This window comes from Nerophis lumbriciformis, linkage group LG13 (genome assembly GCF_033978685.3).
Source record: "Nerophis lumbriciformis linkage group LG13, RoL_Nlum_v2.1, whole genome shotgun sequence".
NCBI classification, from domain to species: domain Eukaryota; kingdom Metazoa; phylum Chordata; class Actinopteri; order Syngnathiformes; family Syngnathidae; genus Nerophis; species Nerophis lumbriciformis.
Window position 1 is genome coordinate 16,539,521 of NC_084560.2, and position 21,295 is coordinate 16,560,815.

General features: G+C 39.5%; 1 protein-coding gene across 2 annotated transcripts in view; it reads right to left on the bottom strand.

The window, feature by feature from the left end:
* Nucleotides 1–129: 129 nt before the first annotated feature.
* Nucleotides 130–21,295, bottom strand: part of gpr155a (G protein-coupled receptor 155a) — a 36,249-nt gene continuing 15,083 nt past the window's right edge. The window contains exons 5-15 of one of the 2 annotated variants that reach the window (XM_061971601.2): nucleotides 20,535–20,690; nucleotides 18,492–18,575; nucleotides 18,287–18,407; nucleotides 16,538–16,622; nucleotides 13,656–13,746; nucleotides 13,395–13,593; nucleotides 12,661–12,791; nucleotides 9,380–9,475; nucleotides 9,240–9,304; nucleotides 8,908–9,045; nucleotides 130–1,647 (exon numbers count right to left, since the gene is read on the bottom strand). In XM_061971601.2, coding sequence (XP_061827585.1) covers nucleotides 1,452–1,647; nucleotides 8,908–9,045; nucleotides 9,240–9,304; nucleotides 9,380–9,475; nucleotides 12,661–12,791; nucleotides 13,395–13,593; nucleotides 13,656–13,746; nucleotides 16,538–16,622; nucleotides 18,287–18,407; nucleotides 18,492–18,575; nucleotides 20,535–20,690 — 1,362 coding nt within the window. In that variant the 3' untranslated portion in view covers nucleotides 130–1,451. The remainder of the gene's footprint in view (nucleotides 1,648–8,907; nucleotides 9,046–9,239; nucleotides 9,305–9,379; nucleotides 9,476–12,660; nucleotides 12,792–13,394; nucleotides 13,594–13,655; nucleotides 13,747–16,537; nucleotides 16,623–18,286; nucleotides 18,408–18,491; nucleotides 18,576–20,534; nucleotides 20,691–21,295) is intronic. The other variant, XM_061971600.2, reaches the window with a different exon arrangement.

Genomic DNA, 21,295 nt, shown 5'->3' on the forward strand with positions numbered 1-21,295 from the left:
ATAAAGAATAGTGAACAACAGGCTGAATAAGTGTACGTTATATGAGGCATAAATAACCAACTGAGAAGGTACCTGGTATGTTAACGTAACATATTATGGTAAGAGTCATTCAAATAACTATAACATATAGAACATGCTATACGTTTACCAAACAATCTGTCACTCCTAATCGCTAAATCCCATGAAATCTTATACGTCTAGTCTCTTACGTGAATGAGCTAAATAATATTATTTGATATTTTACGCTAATGTGTTAATAATTTCACACATAAGTCGCTCCTGAGTATAAGTCGCACCGCCGGCCAAACTATGAAAAAAACTGCGACTTATAGTCCGAAAAATACGGTACTGCTAAATCAGAAAAGATAACAAAACACGGTAACTGCAGCTGTGAGGTTTATTCAGAACAATCTATAAATACGCAGCACTTTACAAAATGTGTCACACGTGCATGACAATTATTTTATTAAAGAGTCATATTCAACACTTGCTTAAACAAATTCACAATAAAAACAAACCATATTTTCCCTGTAATTAAATTCACCTGAGAGAAGATGAAACGTGCACAGTATGTGCAACACATCATATTCAGAGCCTTAATGGTGTTTTTTTTAAGTTAAACTAATTACATCTTGCTTGTTTGGCAATAGAAGCATGTGCTAATGTATCCCTTATAAACCATCAACACTGTTTGCATCCTCTTTGTATTCACCATGGTAACGATGCTTGTGTCATCATGCTTAGAAACACGTAAAACACTCATAATATAAACTGAATGAACACAAAACTCAAATAGAAACAAAACAACCTGCATCTATTCACTCACCTACTGACATCAAATAAGAACATTCAAGTGCATGTGTTGACTGGAAGATGAAAAGTTGACAGTGCTATCATTCTAAAACTGACCTATGTATTGACCATCAGTTCATGAGGTGATTAAATGTCACAAGTGACTAAATGAGGTATTTTTGTATTGCCAAATAATTACTTAATAATGAGTTGTAGCTGAGATAGGATAAGCGGTAGGAAATGGATGGATGGATGGAGTTCATGCCCTATGGTGGTTGGTTATTGTGGTTTATACTTTATAAGCTCAGTCTGTTATTAATTTGCCTCTCAAATGGTACAAACTCAACATTAGTATATTTTCTACAGGGAGAATTGCGGCACAGCTATTGTATTGGTTACAGTAGTTCAGTTTAATGGGTATATTTTCCACCTGTGATCTAATGTATGTCATTTGCCTTTCCAACAAACACGCGAGTCAAGTTAAGTACGATCTCTTGCAGAGTGCATTGGGACAACTGTAAATGTTGTCGGAGCTCTCAAATGCAGCTGAGCTAACTAACGTGGTTTCATGCATTACTGCATGCCCTTTGTCAAGCACGTGTGTGTGAAATAGCAATCTTTACACTGTGCTAAGATTAAAGTGATCACTGCGGGACAGCTTAGGTCACAAAGGAGTAAAAAAGCAGACCATCTTGGAAGGCGTATTCCTGCTCCATGTGCTGAAGAATGCCGCCCTGCTGCAAGCGTGTGCCGTAGAGTAAGGCCTCACCTTGATCCTGAGCTAAGCCCGCCTGTTGAAGCCACTCCACAAGTTCACAGCCAAGGAAACAATCCACCGTTGTCCTCATTCCACACCTGACAAGTCACAGGAAACACTTTAATTAACACTCTTTCCCTGAAATTACTGTCCAGGACATGTCCAGCCGCAACAGAGACCAGTTACCGTGTCATACACTAGAGCAGGGGTGTCAAACTCAAATACAGAGTGGGACAAAATTTAAAACTGAACAAAGCCGCGGGCCAAAGTTGAACAAATTAACCTTTTAATAGGGACCCAAACAAGTTTTGCATTGAATATTGAACAAGCAAGGCTTATATAACTTTATAGTGACATGCAAAATCGAGTTTCAAATAATAATAATAATAATTAAAAAATATCAATGGCATATCAAATACAATTGAAATAAAAATTGAATGCCTCTTTTCTATTTGCAGCCTTCTGAGGTAAATATCAACATTACATTTTTCCAAAGGCTAATAAATTTGAAAATAAAATAATGAATAAACCAACCATTCGGGACTTTAAACTGCTCAGTTTGCAACACACTGATCTAATCTGATGTGCTTAAGCCAGATACCTGACATCTTTTCTTGGATACTAGTTTATTAATGTCGGGGCTCAGGCTTTGAGCTGAGGCAACCTTCATTATCGAACGAAGGTGTTCATCAGTCATTATATCCCGTAGTCCGTCGGGACCACAGTCTTGGGGGCGTGACTTAAAGGCACTTCCTTTAACGCCGACTACGAGCTGTCGTCACGTCTGCTTTTCATCCATTCTAACAACGTGCCGGCCTGATCACAAAATATGTGCGTTGTCTGTATGCACAAACATGTGAATGCACTTCATACTTAATCAACAGCGATACAGGTCACACTGAGGGTGCCCGTATAAACAACTTTTACACTGTTAGAAATATACGCCACACTGTGTGAACCCACACCAAACAAGAATGACGCTACAATATACACCCCCCGCTACCACCAAACCCCCCCCCACACACACACACCTTGTAGCGTCCCGGAAGAGTTAGTGCTGCAAAGGGTTCTGGGTATTTGTTCTGTTGTGTTTATGTTGTGTTACGGTGCGGATGTTCTTACGAAATGTGTTTGTCATTCTTGTTTGGTGTGGGTTCACAGTGTGGCGTATATTTCTAACAGTGTAAAAGTTGTTTATACGGGCACCCTCAGTGTAACCTGTATCGCTGTTGATTAAGTATACGTTGCATTCACTTGTGTGTGTGTAAGAGCAGAAGTCGCACATATCATGTGACTGGGCCAGCACTTGTTGGACTGGATGAAAAGCAGACGTGACTATTATTGGGAGTCTCCCGGGAGGGTTGGCAAGTATGAGAATTAACGGTGAATGAGGTCTTACCGCGGCACCGCCGCTGAATATAATCGGCGGGCCAGCTCCAGTGTATATTTGATATCGCCTCAAGGGCCAAGGGAAATTACACAAATTTGGCCTGCGGGCCAGAGTTTGACACCCATGCACTAGAACATTACCCCACCCGCCTCATTCTTGGGAAGTGTTCTTTTCACTTATGGTGTTTATTACTCAGACATTTGATGTGCCGTCTATGGGCTGTAAGTTATACATGAAAAACAATGCATACACACACCCATAGATTACAGACATGCAGACCAGTATTCAGTGTTGGGACTAACGCGTTACAAAGTAACGCGTTACTGTAACGCCGTTAGTTTCGGCGGTAACTAGTAATCTAACGCGTTATTTTTTATATTCAGTAATTTAGTTACCGTTACTACATGATGCGTTACTGCGTTATTTTACGTTACTTTCGATGTAGTATCGGCTAGAAACAGAAGCGCTGCGGTGTCGTTCTTCTGAATCTTCCTCTGTCACAAGCCGGAGAGAAGAAAAGAGGCGCGGTCTATGTGTGTGTGTGTGTGAGGGGAGGGGAGGCACACAAGTGATCCGCGGTTTGATATATGAAACAAAAAAAAAAAGTTGTTGGCACGTTCAGTCCACACACAGCGTGGTCATGGCGAGCGGAGTAACGGAGGAGCTTGAACGCCCCGCGCCATTGAATAGGTGTGTTTATAGGTGCAGACTCGGTTGTGCAAAACGAGGGTTTTAAACACATGCTGAACGTGCTTGAGCCACGTTACGACATCCCGTCGCGCACGCACTTCAGCAATAAGATTGTGCCAGATCTTTATGAGCAGGAGAAGAAAAAAGTTGTGGATGAACTATCCCGAGCATCATCTGTTGCGCTCATGACAGACGGGTGGACGTCCAGCGGAACTATAAGCGCTCACTTCATCACAGCAGACTGGGAGATGAGAAGACACGCCCCCTCTACGAGAGTCACCTTGCGCAGGTACTGACACAAGCAGTGGAGGAATGGAAGATAAAGATATCCCAGTCACACGTGATAATGCCAAAAATCAAATAATTACAGTGAATGAGGTAGGACTGGGACCACAGATAGGTGTTTTGCACATGTAGTGAATTTGGCATCCCAGAAGGGAATCTCAGTCAATAGGATAGAGCGCCTCCTTGGGAGAATCAGGAAGGAGGTTTCCTACTTCCACCCAAGCACAACAGCTGCTCATGTGCTTAAGACAAAGCAAGAAATGCTAAAGCTGCCTGCTCATACATGATGTCCCAATGAGGTGGAACTCCACTTATGATATGTTGGAGCAGCAGGCAGCTATATACTCTGCATTGACCCACAACACCCTGAAGACAAATGTCACCCTGTCTGATGATGATGTGAGAGTGGCAGATGAGGTCCTCCAGGTGCTTAAACCCCTCAAAAGTGTTACATCTCTACTGAGCACTGAAACTTCACCATCTGTGTCAATGATCCTGCCACTGAAAACAAGGATTGTACAATTCATGGCTCCAAGTGTGGACGACAGCAGCATCACTCCAGATGTCAGGCTTTATTTCACTACCTATGTTTCAAGGAAGATGATGTGCCTTCTTATGTTGCACTTAAACTTGTTTTTTATTAATGGTCATTGGTCCAAGTTTAAAGAAAGGAGGAATGCCTTTTTATGTTGCACTGATTTTCATTAATTATGTTAAAAGGAAAATAAAAATGCATGTCAAGTTGATCAACAGATTGTATTATTCTCCAGTGCAATAACAGTACTGAAATGAAGGCTAAAAGGGCATTAATGGGAGCTTTAAAAAAAAAAAGAAGAAAAAAAGAAGTAACTAAATAGTTACTTTTCACAGTAACGCATTACTTTTTGGTGTAAGTAACTGAGTTAGTAACTGAGTTACTTTTGAAATAAAGTAACTAGTAACTGCAACTAGTTACTGGTTTTCAGTAACTAACCCAACACTGCCAGTATTACAGCCGCAAGTTTTGTCGAGGCGTTAAATCGCTAAATCCAGCGACAGTTAATTAAAAGACATATATTGTGGAATTACAGAACTGCTTTTTTTTTTGATTGATTGAAACTTATTAGTAGATTGCACAGTACAGTACATATTCCGTACAATTGACCACTAAATGGTAACATCCGGATACGTTTTTCAACTTGTTTAAGTCGGGGTCCACGTTAATCAATTCATGGTACAAATGAATACTATCAGCATAATACAGTCATCACACAAGTTCACCATCAGAGTATATACATTGAATTATTTATAATCCGGGGGGTGGGATGTGGAGGGGGTTAGGTTGGGTTGATATCAGCATATTTCAGTTATCAATTATATCATCTGAGAAATGGACATTGTAACAGTGTAGGTCTGACTTGGTAGGATATGTACAGCGAGCAGTGAACATAGTGAGCTCAGAAAGCATAAGAACAAGTATATACATTTGATTATTTACAATCCGGGGAGGTGGGATGGGGTGGGGGGAGGGTGTTAGTCTAGGGTTGTAGTTGCCTGGAGGTGTTCTTTTAGTGCAGTTTTGAAGGAGGGTAGAGATGCACTTTCTTTTACACCTTTTGGGAGTGCATTCCATATTGATGTGGCATATAAGGAGAATGAGTTAAGACCTGTGTTAGATCAGAATCTGGGTTTAACGTGGTTTGTGGAGCTCCCCCTGGTGGTGTGGTTATGGCGGTCATTTACGTTATGGAAGTAGTTTTGACAGGGAGGTGTAGCGGATTTTATAGACTAGGCTCAGTGCAAGTTGTTTTACTCTGTCCTCCACCCTGAGCCAGCCCACTTTGGAGAAGTGGGTAGGAGTGAGGTGTGATCTGGGGTGGAGGTCTAGAAGTAATCTGACTAGCTTGTTCTGGGATGTTTGGAGTTTAGATTTGAGGGTTTTGGAGGTGCTAGGGTACCAGGAGGTGCATGCGTAATCGAAAAAGGGCTGAATGAGACTTCCCTCTAGAATCTTCATTGTGCTTTTGTTGACCAGAGAGGAGATTCTGTAGAGAAATCTTGTTCGTTGGTTGACCTTTTTGATTACCTTGGTTGCCATTTTCTCACAGGAAAGATTAGCCTCTAGAATGGAACCTAGGTAGGTGACCTCATCTTTCCTGGTGATAACAATTTCACCCACTTTGATAGTGAAGACACTGACTTTCTTAAGGTTGATGTGGGACTCAAATAGGATGGATGCTCTAAGTTGAAATGCAAATTTGATTGGCCGGTAGTGCCACATGGGCTCTGTGCCGGAGAAGCACTGTGCTTTCATGTTGCCCAGAAAATAAGGCGACAACACATTCATGTCATAACTTTGAACCGGTTTGCAATCTCCCAAAGAAAAAGAGGATAAATAATTTTCCCGGATAACAACCATTTTCCAGATATTTGAAGTTTTTTCCCTAATTTTGCATCTGTTTTCCATGACTAGAGAATTGTTGGATCGTTTTTCAGGTGGGTACCCTGATAAAAAAAAAACTGTCACTTTTTTATAAGCACTCTTTTTACCACGCAGTAAATCTTTGAAAATTTGGTTAAGTTGGTACAGTGTACATCACACCAATGTACGTTTTAGACACCCTGGTATAGGTATACCCACTAAAATTGTGTGGTACCTAAAGCCAAGACTAACACATGGCAGTGGCGATTGCTCTAAAGTTAAAAGTTAAAGTACCAACGATTGTCACACACACACTAGGTGTGGTGAAATGTGTACTCTGCATTTGACCCATCTTCATGTTCACCCCCTGGGAGGTGAGGGGAGCAGTGAGCAGCAGCGTGCTGGGGAATTATTTTGGTGATTTAACCCCCAATTCCTTGATGCTGAGTGCCAAGCAGGGAGGTAATGGGTCCCATTTTTTGTAGTGTTTGGTATGACTCGGCCGGGGTTTGAACTCTATGGCGTCACATTAGTGCCAAAAATCCGAGCGCATAAAAACTGTTATCGCGCGCTGATTCTCCACTTCGTGCGCGCGCGCGCGACACCCTTTTGCGCGCGCGCGACACCCTTTTGCGCGCGCGTGGTGCCTTTTTGCGCGCTCTCTGTGTACTCCTGGCATCTCTCCTCGCGCTCTCATGTTTCTTTTTGGCACTTTGGGGGCGGGTATGCTTAGACGGCCCCTTCTTTCTGATTGGTCAGGCGAAAAATGCTGACAAATGCTCAGAGCCAATCAGAAGTATAGCAGGGCGGGTCATCGTCAATATGTATCAAGATTTACGGAGGAATAAGTGGATTAAAAAAAATGTTGCACGCTGATGAAGGTTATTTCATACCACATAAACACAATACAGGGTAATACAAAATGTGACCCAAATAAATAATAAAACAACCCGTTTGTAAATTGGTCAAAAATCGAGCAAGTTATGGTCATTTAATTAGTACATGTACCATTGACATCAATGTAATGATTGAGGCTAGCTGTCTGAGGTAAGATGGCTACAACGTTGCTACACTGGAGAATGATTGGTAGCCATCTTACCTCGGACAGCTAGCCTCAATCATTACATTGATGTCAATGGTACATGTACTAATTAAATTACCATAACTTGCTCGATTTTCGACCAATTTACAAACGGTTTGCCTTGTTACAAATCTTATTACATGTAGATATGACATAGGATGCTGTACCTGTTGAAATTACCTCTTTCGCTTTAAAAAAAAAAAAGACTTAATTGTGCAACATAGTTGGGTAGGGTCAGTGTTAGTCAGCTCTCTGATTATTTTAAACTGTTTCAGAATACATTATTAAAAGCTATTTTTAACATTTTAAAAACAAAATTCAAAGATTATTTTATTAATTTTATGGCTGAATCAAAAGAAATTCCATAAATTAGAAAACAAATGTTCAAGAAGAAGTGAAAATATAAAATAATGTTATGGTTGGATGTTATTGCTGGTGGACCAGTTCTGGCTGAAAGATGTGATTATGGTGTTTGTTGTCTTATTATTTATTTAGGTCACATTTTGTATTACCCTGTATTGTGTTTATGTGGTATGAAATAACCTTCATCAGCGCGCGACATTTTTTTTATCCACTTCTACCTCCGTAAATCTTGATACATATTGACGATGACCCGCCCTGCTATACTTCTGATTGGCTCTGAGCATTTGTCAGCATTTTCCGCCTGACCAATCAGAAAGAAGGGGCCGTCTAAGCATACCCGCCCCCAAAGTGCCAAAAAGAAACATGAGAGCGAGAGGAGAGATGCCAGGAGTACACAGAGAGCGTGCAGAAAGGCACCGCGCGCGCACAGAAAGGCACCGCGCGCCCGCAAAAAGGCACCACGCGTGCGCAAAAGGGTGTCGCGCGCGCACGAAGTGGAGAATCAGCGCGCAATAACAGTTTTTATGCGCTCGGATTTTTGGCACTAATGTGACGCCATAGAACTCACGACCTCCCAGTCTCAGGGGGGACACTCTAACCACAAGGCCACTGAGCCGGTAAGGGAAGATCGGCTTCCCTTAAAATGGCCAGAAAATAAGTGGTCAAGTAAGTACTTTTGTGTTTATGTTTCATTGACTATATATGCAGTAGAATGCGTTCAACTTTTGTTCAGAATCGGCTACTTTCAAGACAACTTTTTTCGCGATCATAGTGCTTTAAACAGTGTTGAAGCAGAGTGTCCATTGACTTCAAAGGGGAGCACAGAGTGGGTTGTTCCACTCTATGTCCTGCCCATTGGATGAGCGGTGTCTCTAGAAGTGTATGGAAAATTCAATCATTATGCTTCAGCATGATGATTGAATGATCTGAAGCGGAATCCCTTTTTTAAATCACAGAAAAATGAACGAATAAGCGATCTTGAAATACAAACCACTGCCACAGCATTTCTAACGTTCCATTTCGTTTGGTGCGAGTTAATCTTACATTCTTCTAAGTGATGTTTTCTTTGTAAAATCTCACATTGGGACATGGGGAGGAACACCTCCAAATCATGCAAGTTAGAGAATGATGTCTGGCAGTAGACTCACCTTCTCTTTCTGACAATGTCATGAAAACACTTGACTTTGTGGTATTTGACAAAGTTAGTGCAGGTCATTCTGACCTCCTCGGGTAAATCACTTTGTGTTTGCTCTCCTTGCTTCTTTCCATACCACAGCAGGTGCAACCTGAATCCCAGGTGAGTACAATGTCAACATACAGATACAAAGCAGATACACGTCTTGTTTAGGGTATGTACAGTAGCTCGGCTGAATTAGGAAGGAAGGTGGACTCCATGCTGAACTGGCAATCATCTGGAACATCATTCTAAATGAGGCCATTGATTGATGCACAAGCCAATAGTTAATTGCATGTCTCTTACCTCTTCCGAAACGGCAGGATAATCAAATGTTTGTCCAGTCCAAAGAGTGCAAAGGAGAGAAAACCCTGCAAACACACAGTCGGGTCATGTCCTCATATGATGTGATAAGTGTGTATTCACAGTTTGGGAAGTACACTGACCTGCCCGTAATTAGCAACTGCACAGAAGAATTGCAGCTCCACGTAAAGTCTGCCCGTATGTTGGTGAAAGAGCAACCACACACTGCTACACAAGTTCTGTCACAATAGATCATAGGAGAAGATACTCAAGCAGTGACATGGGACACATATACAGAAAGATTATTGATGCTTTTAAATACACCTAAATACATCTAAAGACATTATATTGGGCCTTATCGTCTACATAGGCATTCTCTGTCTCATATATATATATATATATATATATATATATATATATATATCTTAATAAGGTTATCCAAAAAATAGTGCTTGATACCGTAGTAGAGCGCAATATATGTATGTGTGGGAAAAAAAATCACAAGACTACTTCATCTCTACAGGCCTGTTTCATGAGGGGTTCCCTCAATCATCAGGAGATTGATTGAGGGAACCCCTCATGAAACAGGCCTGTAGAGATGAAGTAGTCTTGTGATTTTTTTTCCCCCCACATACATATATATATATATATATATATATATATATATATATATATAAATAATGGCTGCAATGATACACAATCATTGCAGCCCTTACAATGTATATATACAGTATATTGTGTGTGTGTGTGTATATATACACACACACATACACGTATCTACACATTTATATATACACAAATATATATACATATATACACATCTATACATATATATACACACACACACACATGTATATCTACATATATATATATATATATATATATATACATATATATACACAAATATACATATATACACATAAATATATATATATACATACATATATAAACACCCACATACTGTATATACACACACACACAAATACATGTGTATATATACTGTATACACATACATACATACACATATCTATGTATATATACACACACACACACACACACACACACACACATATATATACACACATGTATATATACATATACATACATATATATATATATATACAAATATACATATACATACATATATAAACACCCACATACTGTATATACACACACACATATACAAGTGTATACATACTAGAGATGCGCGGATAGGCAATTATTTCATCTGCAACCGCATCACAAAAGTCGTCAACCATCCGCCATCCACCCGAACCAACATTTTATCAAAACCACACCCGCCCGCACCCGCCCGTTGTTATATATCTAATATAGACGATGCAAGGCATTAGTGAGGTTATAAAGCTTTTGCCTGTTAAAGAAAGGAGACTGATCCAATGCAGCAGAGACATTCAATGCGTACCACGCATTAGTGGCTAAGAGATATCAATGCGTGATAATATTATTTATCATTATTATAATATTATTGTCATTTCCATTAAGAAAGTGTTGACTATTGTTGCCAATGCCCTCAGATCAGGAGTGCGTTCCTCACACTTTGTGTGCGCAGTTGCAGCAAGCAGAACGCTTTTAAGAAGTTAAAAAAATGTTTTAGAAAGACTAGGCCTATATTTTCGTGAGGTAAAAAAATGTTTCTGAATTTATTTCAATGAATATTAACTTGTTAACGTTATAATGCTCAAATAGGGACGAGGGCGGGGTGCACAGTGAAGCAGTGAACAATTTCGCGACAAAGATGAACCTCTATTGATTGTCTGATATTTTGTCATGGCTGCAGAACAATCTCCATTGTCAACGACCCTGGATCTCAGGAAACAGAGTGGACCGACACCAGCTGGACTGCTGCTGAGTGGTCCAAAGTCATGTTTTCTGACGAAAGCAAATTTTGCATTTCCTTTGGAAATCGAGGTCCCAGAGTCTGGAGGAAGACAGGAGAGGCACAGGATCCACGTTGCCTGAAGTCTAGTGTAAAGTTTCCACCATCAGTGATGGTTTGGGGTGCCATGTCATCTGCTGGTGTCGGTCCACTCTGTTTCCTGAGATCCAGGGTCAACGCAGCCGTCTACCAGCAAGTTTTAGAGCACTTCATGCTTCCTGCTGCTGACCTGCTCTATGGAGATGGAGATTTCAAGTTCCAACAGGACTTGGCGCCTGCACACAGCGCAAAATCTACCCGTGCCTGGTTTACGGACCATGGTATTTCTGTTCTAAATTGGCCCGCCAACTCCTCTGACCTTAGCCCCATAGAAAATCTGTGGGGTATTGTGAAAAGGAAGATGCAGAATGCCAGACCCAAAAACGCAGAAGAGTTGAAGGCCACTATCAGAGCAACCTGGGCTCTCATAACACCTGAGCAGTGCCAGAAACTCATCGACTCCATGCCACGCCGCATTAACGCAGTAATTGAGGCAAAAGGAGCTCCAACCAAGTATTGAGTATTGTACATGCTCATATTTTTCATTTTCATACTTTTCAGTTGGCCAACATTTCTAAAAATCCCTTTTTTGTATTAGCCTTAAGTAATATTCTAATTTTGTGACACACGGAATTTTGGATTTTCATTTGTTGCCACTTCAAATCATCAAAATTAAATGAAATAAACATTTGAATGCATCAGTCTGTGTGCAATGAATAAATATAATGTACAAGTTACACCTTTTGAATGCAATTACTGAAATAAATCAAGTTTTTCAAAATATTCTAATTTACTGGCTTTTACCTGTATATACACACACATATATATATATATACACATACATACATATATATATATACATATATATATATATATATATATATATATATATATATATATATATATATATATATATATATATATACATACATACATACATACACACATTTCTACGTATATACACACACACACATATATATAAATAAGTGTGTATATATATATATATATTAAATACCCACATACTGTATACACACACACATATATATAAATATATACACACACATACACATATATAAATGTGTATATATATATATATATATATATATATACACATACTGTACATACACACATATCTATGCATATACACAAACACATATATAAATATGTGTGTGTATGTATATATATATATATATATATATATATATATATATATATATATATATATATTAAACACCCACATACTGCATATACACACACACATATGTATAAATATATACACACACACACACACATACATACATACATACATACATATATATATACACACACACACACACACATATACATGCATATTTATATGTAAAAAAATATAATTACAAATCAACATTGGATCCTTGTGTTTGTATGGACATGACCTAAAAACGTGTGTGATGCGTTAGCCATGATAATGCGAGCACTGCGTGTGAGAACATGATGGTGCTTACTCACTGCTAGCAAGCTGACACCCAGAAGCAAACATAAGGGCACGTGACGGGCCACTTGTTTATGTTCATTTTGATGGCGCTCGTCCACTCTAAAGACAAGGCAGGTCGTTGACTCACTGCTATTCTCATTTTGACCTGAGGAGGCAGCAGAAAACATCAATATTATATGACTGATCATAGTTCTAACTTGAAGGATTTTGTGTTGAACATGTTATAATCACCCCATTTATTATGTGCTAAGGTTTCGGGCAATTGGTTTAATAGTTGGTTGCTCAATACATGTGATGTGGTTCATGTTGGTGCTGATGATCATGTCAAGCATGGGCTGGGGCGGTGCACAGTCACACATGTGGCACGCTGATAAAGTGACAATCATTTATTATCGAGGAAGTGGTGAATGGTGAAGAAGATATCATGAACGTGTCAATGATCACTATGTTATTTTTTCTATGTTGTACAGCACTGTGTTTGCCACTTGCCTGTCTATGAAAAGTACTACAGAAAAAAAGGTTGATTTAATTTGATATGATATAGGCATAATGTCAAATGCAGAAAATGCAAACTGCAACCATTGAAAATGATGTATCTGTTCTGAAAGTGTGTATAAATACACACTTGTTGAGTTGTTGGTTGCTTTAAATAAACAATGTGTTTGCTTCATAAATTGCTATTGTAAAACTATTAGAAAATGACACACTAGTAATTAGGATAATAGCATGAATACGAGCGATTGAGTACCTGTGTTAAGATCTTCTGAACGGGCTTCTGGCTCAAACAAAGACTGGCTGTCCTGTTCAGTTTCAGTCACAAGGTCCTCCACAGATGTGTTTTCCCCTCGACTTCTGTCCTTTTGGGCCCAGCTTCCTCGACCGAGAAACAGCAGGGAGCTCCCTCCTAGTAGTAAACTGAGCGACAGCACTATTGTGGTGCAGATGATCTGTCAAACGACATACTTGTAAGAAACCTCATGAATTGGGCAAAAATATATTTGCTGCATACCTGTGGCTTGCTGTAAAAGACAGACGAGTCTATGGTGTCAGGCATTTTTTCCCCACAAATAAGTAGCACGGCAGTTATGAAGGCAGGGATCCTGGTAATAGAAAGACAGCACACACAATTGAAATTTAAAACTGCTTTCATAACGCAATGCATGTGTCAGAGTTTGTTGGTGGCGAACCCCAAGATGCAGAGATGGCGGTAGGTTTGGTACAAGAAAACATGATTTAATTAAACACTATGGCAAAAAAACAAACAAAAGGGTAACAACAAAAGGCGCGCACAAGGCGGAGAACAAACTTGGTTATGAACTAAAATAGCACAGAGGCTAACTGTGGACAAGAAACAAAAACACTTACTGTGACACGAAGGAACTAGGACATGAGCAGAGTGAAACAAAAGTAGACAGAGCTACAACGACAAGTATTAAGACAGGTAGTAATGACAATGACAAGTAGACACTACAATAATCCAGCACTGACTGGAGGAGAAGGCAGGTTTAAATAGCAGCTGGCTGATTGACACCAGGTGTGGCCAGGTGCCAATCAGCCACAGCTGAGGGGACACAGCACTCAGGGAGACAAGTAGAAAATAACCAAAATAAGAGCGCCGACAGGAAATAAAGACAAACAGAGGAAAAACTCAAAACATAACTAAACTGTCAGTGACAAACCTGACAGCATGTAAGTCAGGGGTGTCAAAACTCATTTTAGATGGGGGGCCACATGGAGAAAAATCTACTCCCAAGTGGGCCGGACTGGTAAAACCACGGCACGATAACTTAAAAATAAAGACAACTTCAGATTGTTTTCTTTGTTTAAAAATAGAACAAGCACATTCTGAAATTGTACAAATCATAATATTGTTGTTTTGTTGTTTTACAATTATCTGTTGCGGTTAATAGTATGTATACTTTGTCGTTATTTTGATTTCTTAATAAGTTATGTGATAATGTTCATCAGTCAACTCATTGGTGTTAATTTTCAATCTATCAAGTAGGGCTGGGCGATATATCAATATACGCGATATATCGCGGGGTTGTCTCTGTGCGACATAGAAAATGACTATATGGTGATATTCGAGTATACGTTCTCACGCAGTTGCTTTTAGCTGCTGGCATTACACGACAGGCTCTTCCCACTCCATCTTGTGTCTCCTTCTCACAGACAGCAAGCGCACCTTCTACATACGTCACATACGTATACGCCCTCGCGGAGCAGAGAGGTAGCGGCAAGGGTAACGTTAGCTGTGATGCGAGTGGTAATACGAGAGAAAGAAGGTGCGAATCTGGTAACAAATGAAGGAATAATTAATTCCCAAGAAAAACAGCAGGGGGTCCATTGTCTGGCGGTGGTTTGGCTTCAAGCGGGAATATGTCGAACAGACAACCGTAATTTGTTAAGTGTGGGGCAAAAGCGTTTCTACAAAAAGTAGCATTACTGCTAATAGGGTTGCTGGTTACTGGGGTTCAATCCCCACCTTCTACCATCCTAGTCACGTCCGTTGTGTCCTTGGGCAAGACACTTCACCCCTTGCTCCTGATGGCTGCTGGTTAGCACCTTGCATGGCAGCTCCCGCCATCAGTGTGTGAATGTGTGTGTGAATGGGTGAATGTGGAAATACTGTCAAAGCGCTTTGAGTACCTTGAAGGTAGAAAAGCGCTATACAAGTATAACCCATTTATCATTTATAATATGTAGCATCATTTGAAAAATCACCCGCTAGAGAATGAAGAGTGCTAACTCTGCATGTCAACATCTCCGTTCGGTGCCACACGCCCACACCATCAAAATGCCGAGGCAAACATTTCCAGATCAACACCGAGTTGACAACAAAAGGTGATAATGTCCGCAGGAACCTACCACATAGTGAAGGACGAACACTATTTGATTTCCTATAATGCAGCTCATTTTTATTTGACATTTATTGAAATATCTTGTGTGACATCATGTTTTTAAACTATTGTAGTGGTGTTCTGTACAAAAAGTGCAGTTTAATTTAGTGTTGTTTTGATAAGTCATCTTAGTGACACCATGCACAAAAGTGCACTAATAGCCTGTTTTAATACGTCTCTGACAATCTTGCACTTTCTGTTTTGGAAATGACATGAATGTTTGTGCCATTGCTTAATAACTGTTTAATAAATACAGTTTTGATAAATTGACTTAGTTGTGATTTACTTCTCTGCATGAAAGTTTAAAATTAGCATATATTAATGCAGTATGAACAAGAATGTTTTAATGTAGACACATAGAATCATCATACTGCTGTGATTATATGTATCAAGTGTTAATTCAAGGCTAAGGCAAAATATCGAGATATATATCGTGTATCGTGACATGGCCTAAAAATATCGAGATATTAAAAAAAGGCCATATCGCCCAGCCCTACTATCAAGATGAAAAAATGATATCAAAATCAAATTACAGTATGTTATTTATGTAGTTTGATCATTTTCCTCGACTGATGTTTATCTTGTACATACAGTATGTAGCATCATCTACAAAGATACAAAGAATTGCTATAGCGACATCCAGTAGACACATTTAGAAGAGCTGTTTCTTTCATTCAAAAACTTGAGTTTAATTTTTATACTTAGCAAACTCATCCCGCAGGCTGGATAAAACCTGTCGTACGTTTGACACCCCTGATGTAAGTATTAACAGATAACTAACTACATGCAAATAATGTAAAACAATAACAGAACCTGTCTGTGCAATGACATGTGTTGCAATAAATAAGCCATATAATTGTATTGTGTTTAAAGTTTGTCCAAGCTCTGCACACATTTCTGATTAGTAACACTAATTCGAGCACGACATGAGAGGTGAGGTGTCTGGGTGTCACGCCAAGACATTGACAGGCAGCTCGTCATGGTGACTTACCCCCAGCTGGCAAATATAAACCATCCTGGTGAAACTTTCAAGTTGTCAAACCTTCTCAGGAGCACCAGAGAGAGTGCAATGAAAGCTACAAAAAGAAAACGTGCATGTTAGACATGTACAAACCCCGTTTCCATACGAGTTGGGAAATTGTGTTGGATGTAAATATAAACGGAATACAAAGATTTGCAAATCACTTTCAACCCATATTCAGTTGGTGCTACAAAGACAACATATTTGATGTTCAAACTGATAAACAATTTTTTTTTGCAAATAATCATTAACTTTAGAATTTGATGGCAGCAACACGTGACAAAGAAGTTGGGAAAGGTGGCAATAAATACTGATAAAGTTGAGGAATGCTCATCAAACACTTATTTGGAACATCCCACAGGTGTGCAGGCTAATTGGGAACAGGTGGGTGCCATGATTGGGTATAAAAACAGCTTCCCAAAAAATGCTCAGTCTTTCACAAGAAAGGATGGGGCGAGGTACACCTCTTGTCCACAACTGAGTGAGCAAATAGTCAAACAGTTTAAGAACAACGTTTCTCAAAGTGCAATTGCAAGAAATTTAGGGATTTCACCATCTACGGTCCATAATATCATCAAAAGGTTCAGAGAATCTGGAGAAATCACTCCACGTAAGCGGCATGGCCGGAAACCAACATTGAATGACCGTGACCTTCGATCCCTCAGACGGCACTGTATCAAAAACCGACATCAATCTCTAAAGGATATCACCACATGGGCTCAGGAACACTTCAGAAAACCACTGTCACTAAATACAGTTGGTCGCTACATCTGTAAGTGCAAGTTAAAGCTCTACTATGCAAAGCGAAAGCCATTTATCAACAACATCCAGAAACGCCGCCGGCTTCTCTGGGCCCGAGATCATCTAAGATGGACTCATGCAAAGTGGAAAAGTGTTCTGTGGTCTGACGAGTCCACATTTTAAATTGTTTTTGGAAATATTCGACATCGTGTCATCCGTACCAAAGGGGAAGCGAACCATCCAGACTGTTATCGACGCAAAGTTCAAAAGCCAGCATCTGTGATGGTATGGGGGTGCATTAGTGCCCAAGGCATGGGTAACTTACACATCTGTGAAGGCACCATTAATGCTGAAAGGTACATACAGGTTTTGGAACAACATATGCTGCCATCTAAGCGCCGTCTTTTTCATGGACGCCCCTGCTTATTTCAGCAAGACAATGCCAAGCCACATTCAGCACGTGTTACAACAGCGTGGCTTCGTAAAAAAAGAGTGCGGGTACTTTCCTGGCCCGCCTGCAGTCCAGACCTGTCTCCCATCGAAAATGTGTGGCGCATTATGAAGCGTAAAATACGACAGCGGAGACCCCGAACTGTTGAACGACTGAAGCTCTACATAAAACAAGAATGGGAAATAATTCCACTTTCAAAGCTTCAACAATTAGTTTCCTCAGTTCCCAATCGTTTACTGAGTGTTGTTAAAAGGAAAGGCCATGTAACACAGTGGTGAACATGCCCTTTCCCAACTACTTTGGCACGTGTTGCAGCCATGAAATTCTAAGTTAATTATTATTTGCAAAAAACAAAAAAAAGTTTATGAGTTTGAACATCAAATATCTTGTCTTTGTAATGCATGAAAAGCATTTCAAATCATTGTATTCCATTTATATTTACATCTAACACAATTTCCCAACTCATATAGAAACGGGGTTTGTAGCATGGGGATATGATGTTGTTGCAGTGTGTTTTCACGCCATACCTGGCCAGACATAAGTGCTGTAGAGTGAGGTGCTCAGTAGCGTAAAAGTCAAGATCTGACAGATAAAGTTGTCTTTCTCCGCCACAAATTTCCACAGGATCATTCCAAAACAAGTGACAAACTAAGACAGCACATGATGACGACTGCTTAACATGCAAGACGACAGACTTTTAATTAGTGGCTAAAACTGTTTTACTGTCCTCACCTGTGCCAAGAACAGGTTTGCAGTAAACCTGTCGGGTAGCCTCTTGAATGCCTTTTTAAAAAGCATGACTGCGATGGTCCACAACTGTCAGAGAAAATATAATGTAAGTAATCCTCCCATATGTTGACGACTAGTGAGACATGTTCTTTTCAAGTCAGCACATTTGATACTTGGAATCAGTTAGCAAAGCAAATGGGTCTGCTCAAACCTCTTAAAAAGCACGTTTCATTTTAGTCTATTTGACTACATTTCCATGTTGTATGTGGAGAAAACTCAAGCTCTCGATTCTGAACTCCTGTTTCCATTTCAGTGTTGTATAAAGAAAAATGAGGGTGCATGGAGTATTGTTTTTATAGTGATTTGCATGTGGTGTCGTCATGTTGTTGCTCTTTTGACATCCCGCCAAGTGTACGCTTGACTGACTCAACACTTAAAATACACATACTGTAAGCCATTTAAACCATGTTTATGTGTCAGGCCGTGTTTTTTTTTTTTAAATACTACTGTTGGTTTACGGAGCATTGAACCGTTCAGTGGCAAAATTTAAAGCTGTTTTTATTATTATTTTATTTTTTTATTATTAACATTAAACCAGACAGAACTGTGAAAACTGAATAAAGAGGAGTTTTTACATGGCACCAGCTGTTAAAATGATCTTAAAATAATATATATTTATTAATATCTCAATAAATGTATTTCTTCACTGTAACATTCCTTCTCCCTTTATGTTATATGTAGTTAAACGTTTCGATTTAGCAGTTTTATTTGATTTGCTTGAATGTGGTTTATGTGCCTTTGTGTTGGTTTTACACTTTGCCTTAGTAGTTCAAATAAAACCCTTTTCAGAGACTGTTGACTTGTGTAACTTGCTGCTTTGCCATACAAAAGGTGCCAACTGGGCTAAAAGTAAAATGAGGAAACGAGCAAAACATTGTGTAGAGCAGTGTTTTTCAACCTTTTTTGAGCCCAGGCACATTTTTTGCATTGAAAAAATCTTGAGGCACACCACCAGCAGAAATCATTAAAAGACAAAACTCAGTTGACAGTAAAAAGTTGTTGTCACAATTGTTGGACATGACTTTAAAGCATAACCAAGCATGCATCACTATAGCTCTTGTCTCAAAGTAGGTGTACTGTCACCACCTGTCACATTACACCCTGACTTTTTTGCTATTTTCCTGTGTGTACTGTTTTTAGTTCTTGTCTTGCGTTCCTATTTTGGTAGCTTTTTCTCTTTTTTTGGTATTTTCCTGTAGCAGTTTCATGTCTTCTTTTGAGCGATATTTCCCGCATCTACTTTGTTTTAGCAATCAAGAATATTTCAGTTGTTTTTATCCTTCTTTGTGGGGACATTGTTGACTGCCATGTCCTGTTCGGATGTACATTGTGGACGCCGTCTTTGCTCCACAGTAAGTCTTTGCTGTCGTCCAGCATTCTGTTTTTGTTTACTTTGTAGCCAGTTGAGTTTTAGTTATGTTCTGCATAGCCTTCCCTAAGCTTCAATGCCTTTTCTTAGGGGCACTCACCTTTTGTTTATTTTTGGGTTAAGCATTAGACACTTTTTTACTTGCATGCTGCCTCCCGCTGTTTCCGACATCTACAAAGCTAATAGCTACCAGCTGCCACCTACTGATATGGAAGAGTATTACACGGTTACTCTGCCGGGCTCTAGACAGCACTGACACTCAACAACAACACATCATTTGTAGACTATAATTCCTGGTTTGCAAAAAATATTTTTAACCCAAATAGGTGAAACTACGTAATCTCCCACGGCACACCAGACTGTATCTCACGGCCCACTAGTGCGCCGCGGCACAGTGGTTGAAAAACACTGGTGTAAACCATCAATCTGCCATTTACATCCTGAACACGACTTGCTAGTTTACTATCCATCTGTCTCGATATGTCCCCCAAAACGTACATCACAAGTTGTGAAACATTTAGCGTCTGCCATGCAGGGTAAAGATGAAGATTAAAATATGTAAAAGAAGCATCAGTTCAAAGTAAATACATGCGCGTAATACAATTGTTCTGACTCACCAGTGCCACTAAGCTGGCAATGCTTATATAAAAGCGGACATCCTGCAGTGCGTTCATCAGAAGCCTAGAATCCATCCAACGGAGCGTGAGCAGCCAGGCTGAGGTAAACATTATTGGAGCTGAGAGGAAAGTGCTGATCACCATCCCAGAAATGATCTATTAAAAACACAAAACAGTCAATCGTGGTAACTTGTACGCAAAATCGTAACAATTTGGAGTTTGAATATGCCTCCGAAGTTCAACAAGAGTGGGAGTCATGCATGATATTATGTGAGACTTCAACTTATGGAGCGTATAAGGTAATGTATCCCATACATTTATTTATTTGTGGCGGAATGGCAGAAATAGATTTGCCACTACCTCTGTGCCCTTTTCTCATTAACACATTACATAATTAATTTGTATTTCTAAACATATTTGTTTTGCTTTTCATGTTTTCTGTTGACTTTTTGTTTCTCCCACAAGGGCCGTAAGAGCCATTCATACCGACAGCCATCAGACTATATAATGCATATGTTCCTTTTTGACTGTACTTAAATGTATAATGTATTTATATTATTCACATGTGAATAATGCTGTATAATAGACTGTATTTATGTTATTCACATGTGAATAATGCTGTATAATAGACTGTATTTATATTATTCACATGCAAAAAAATACCTAAGTGTTTATTGTTTATTGTGAGCGAAATGTGGTGCTGAATTTCCCCCAGGGATCAATAAAGTACTTTCTATTCTATTCCAATCACAGTTATGCAA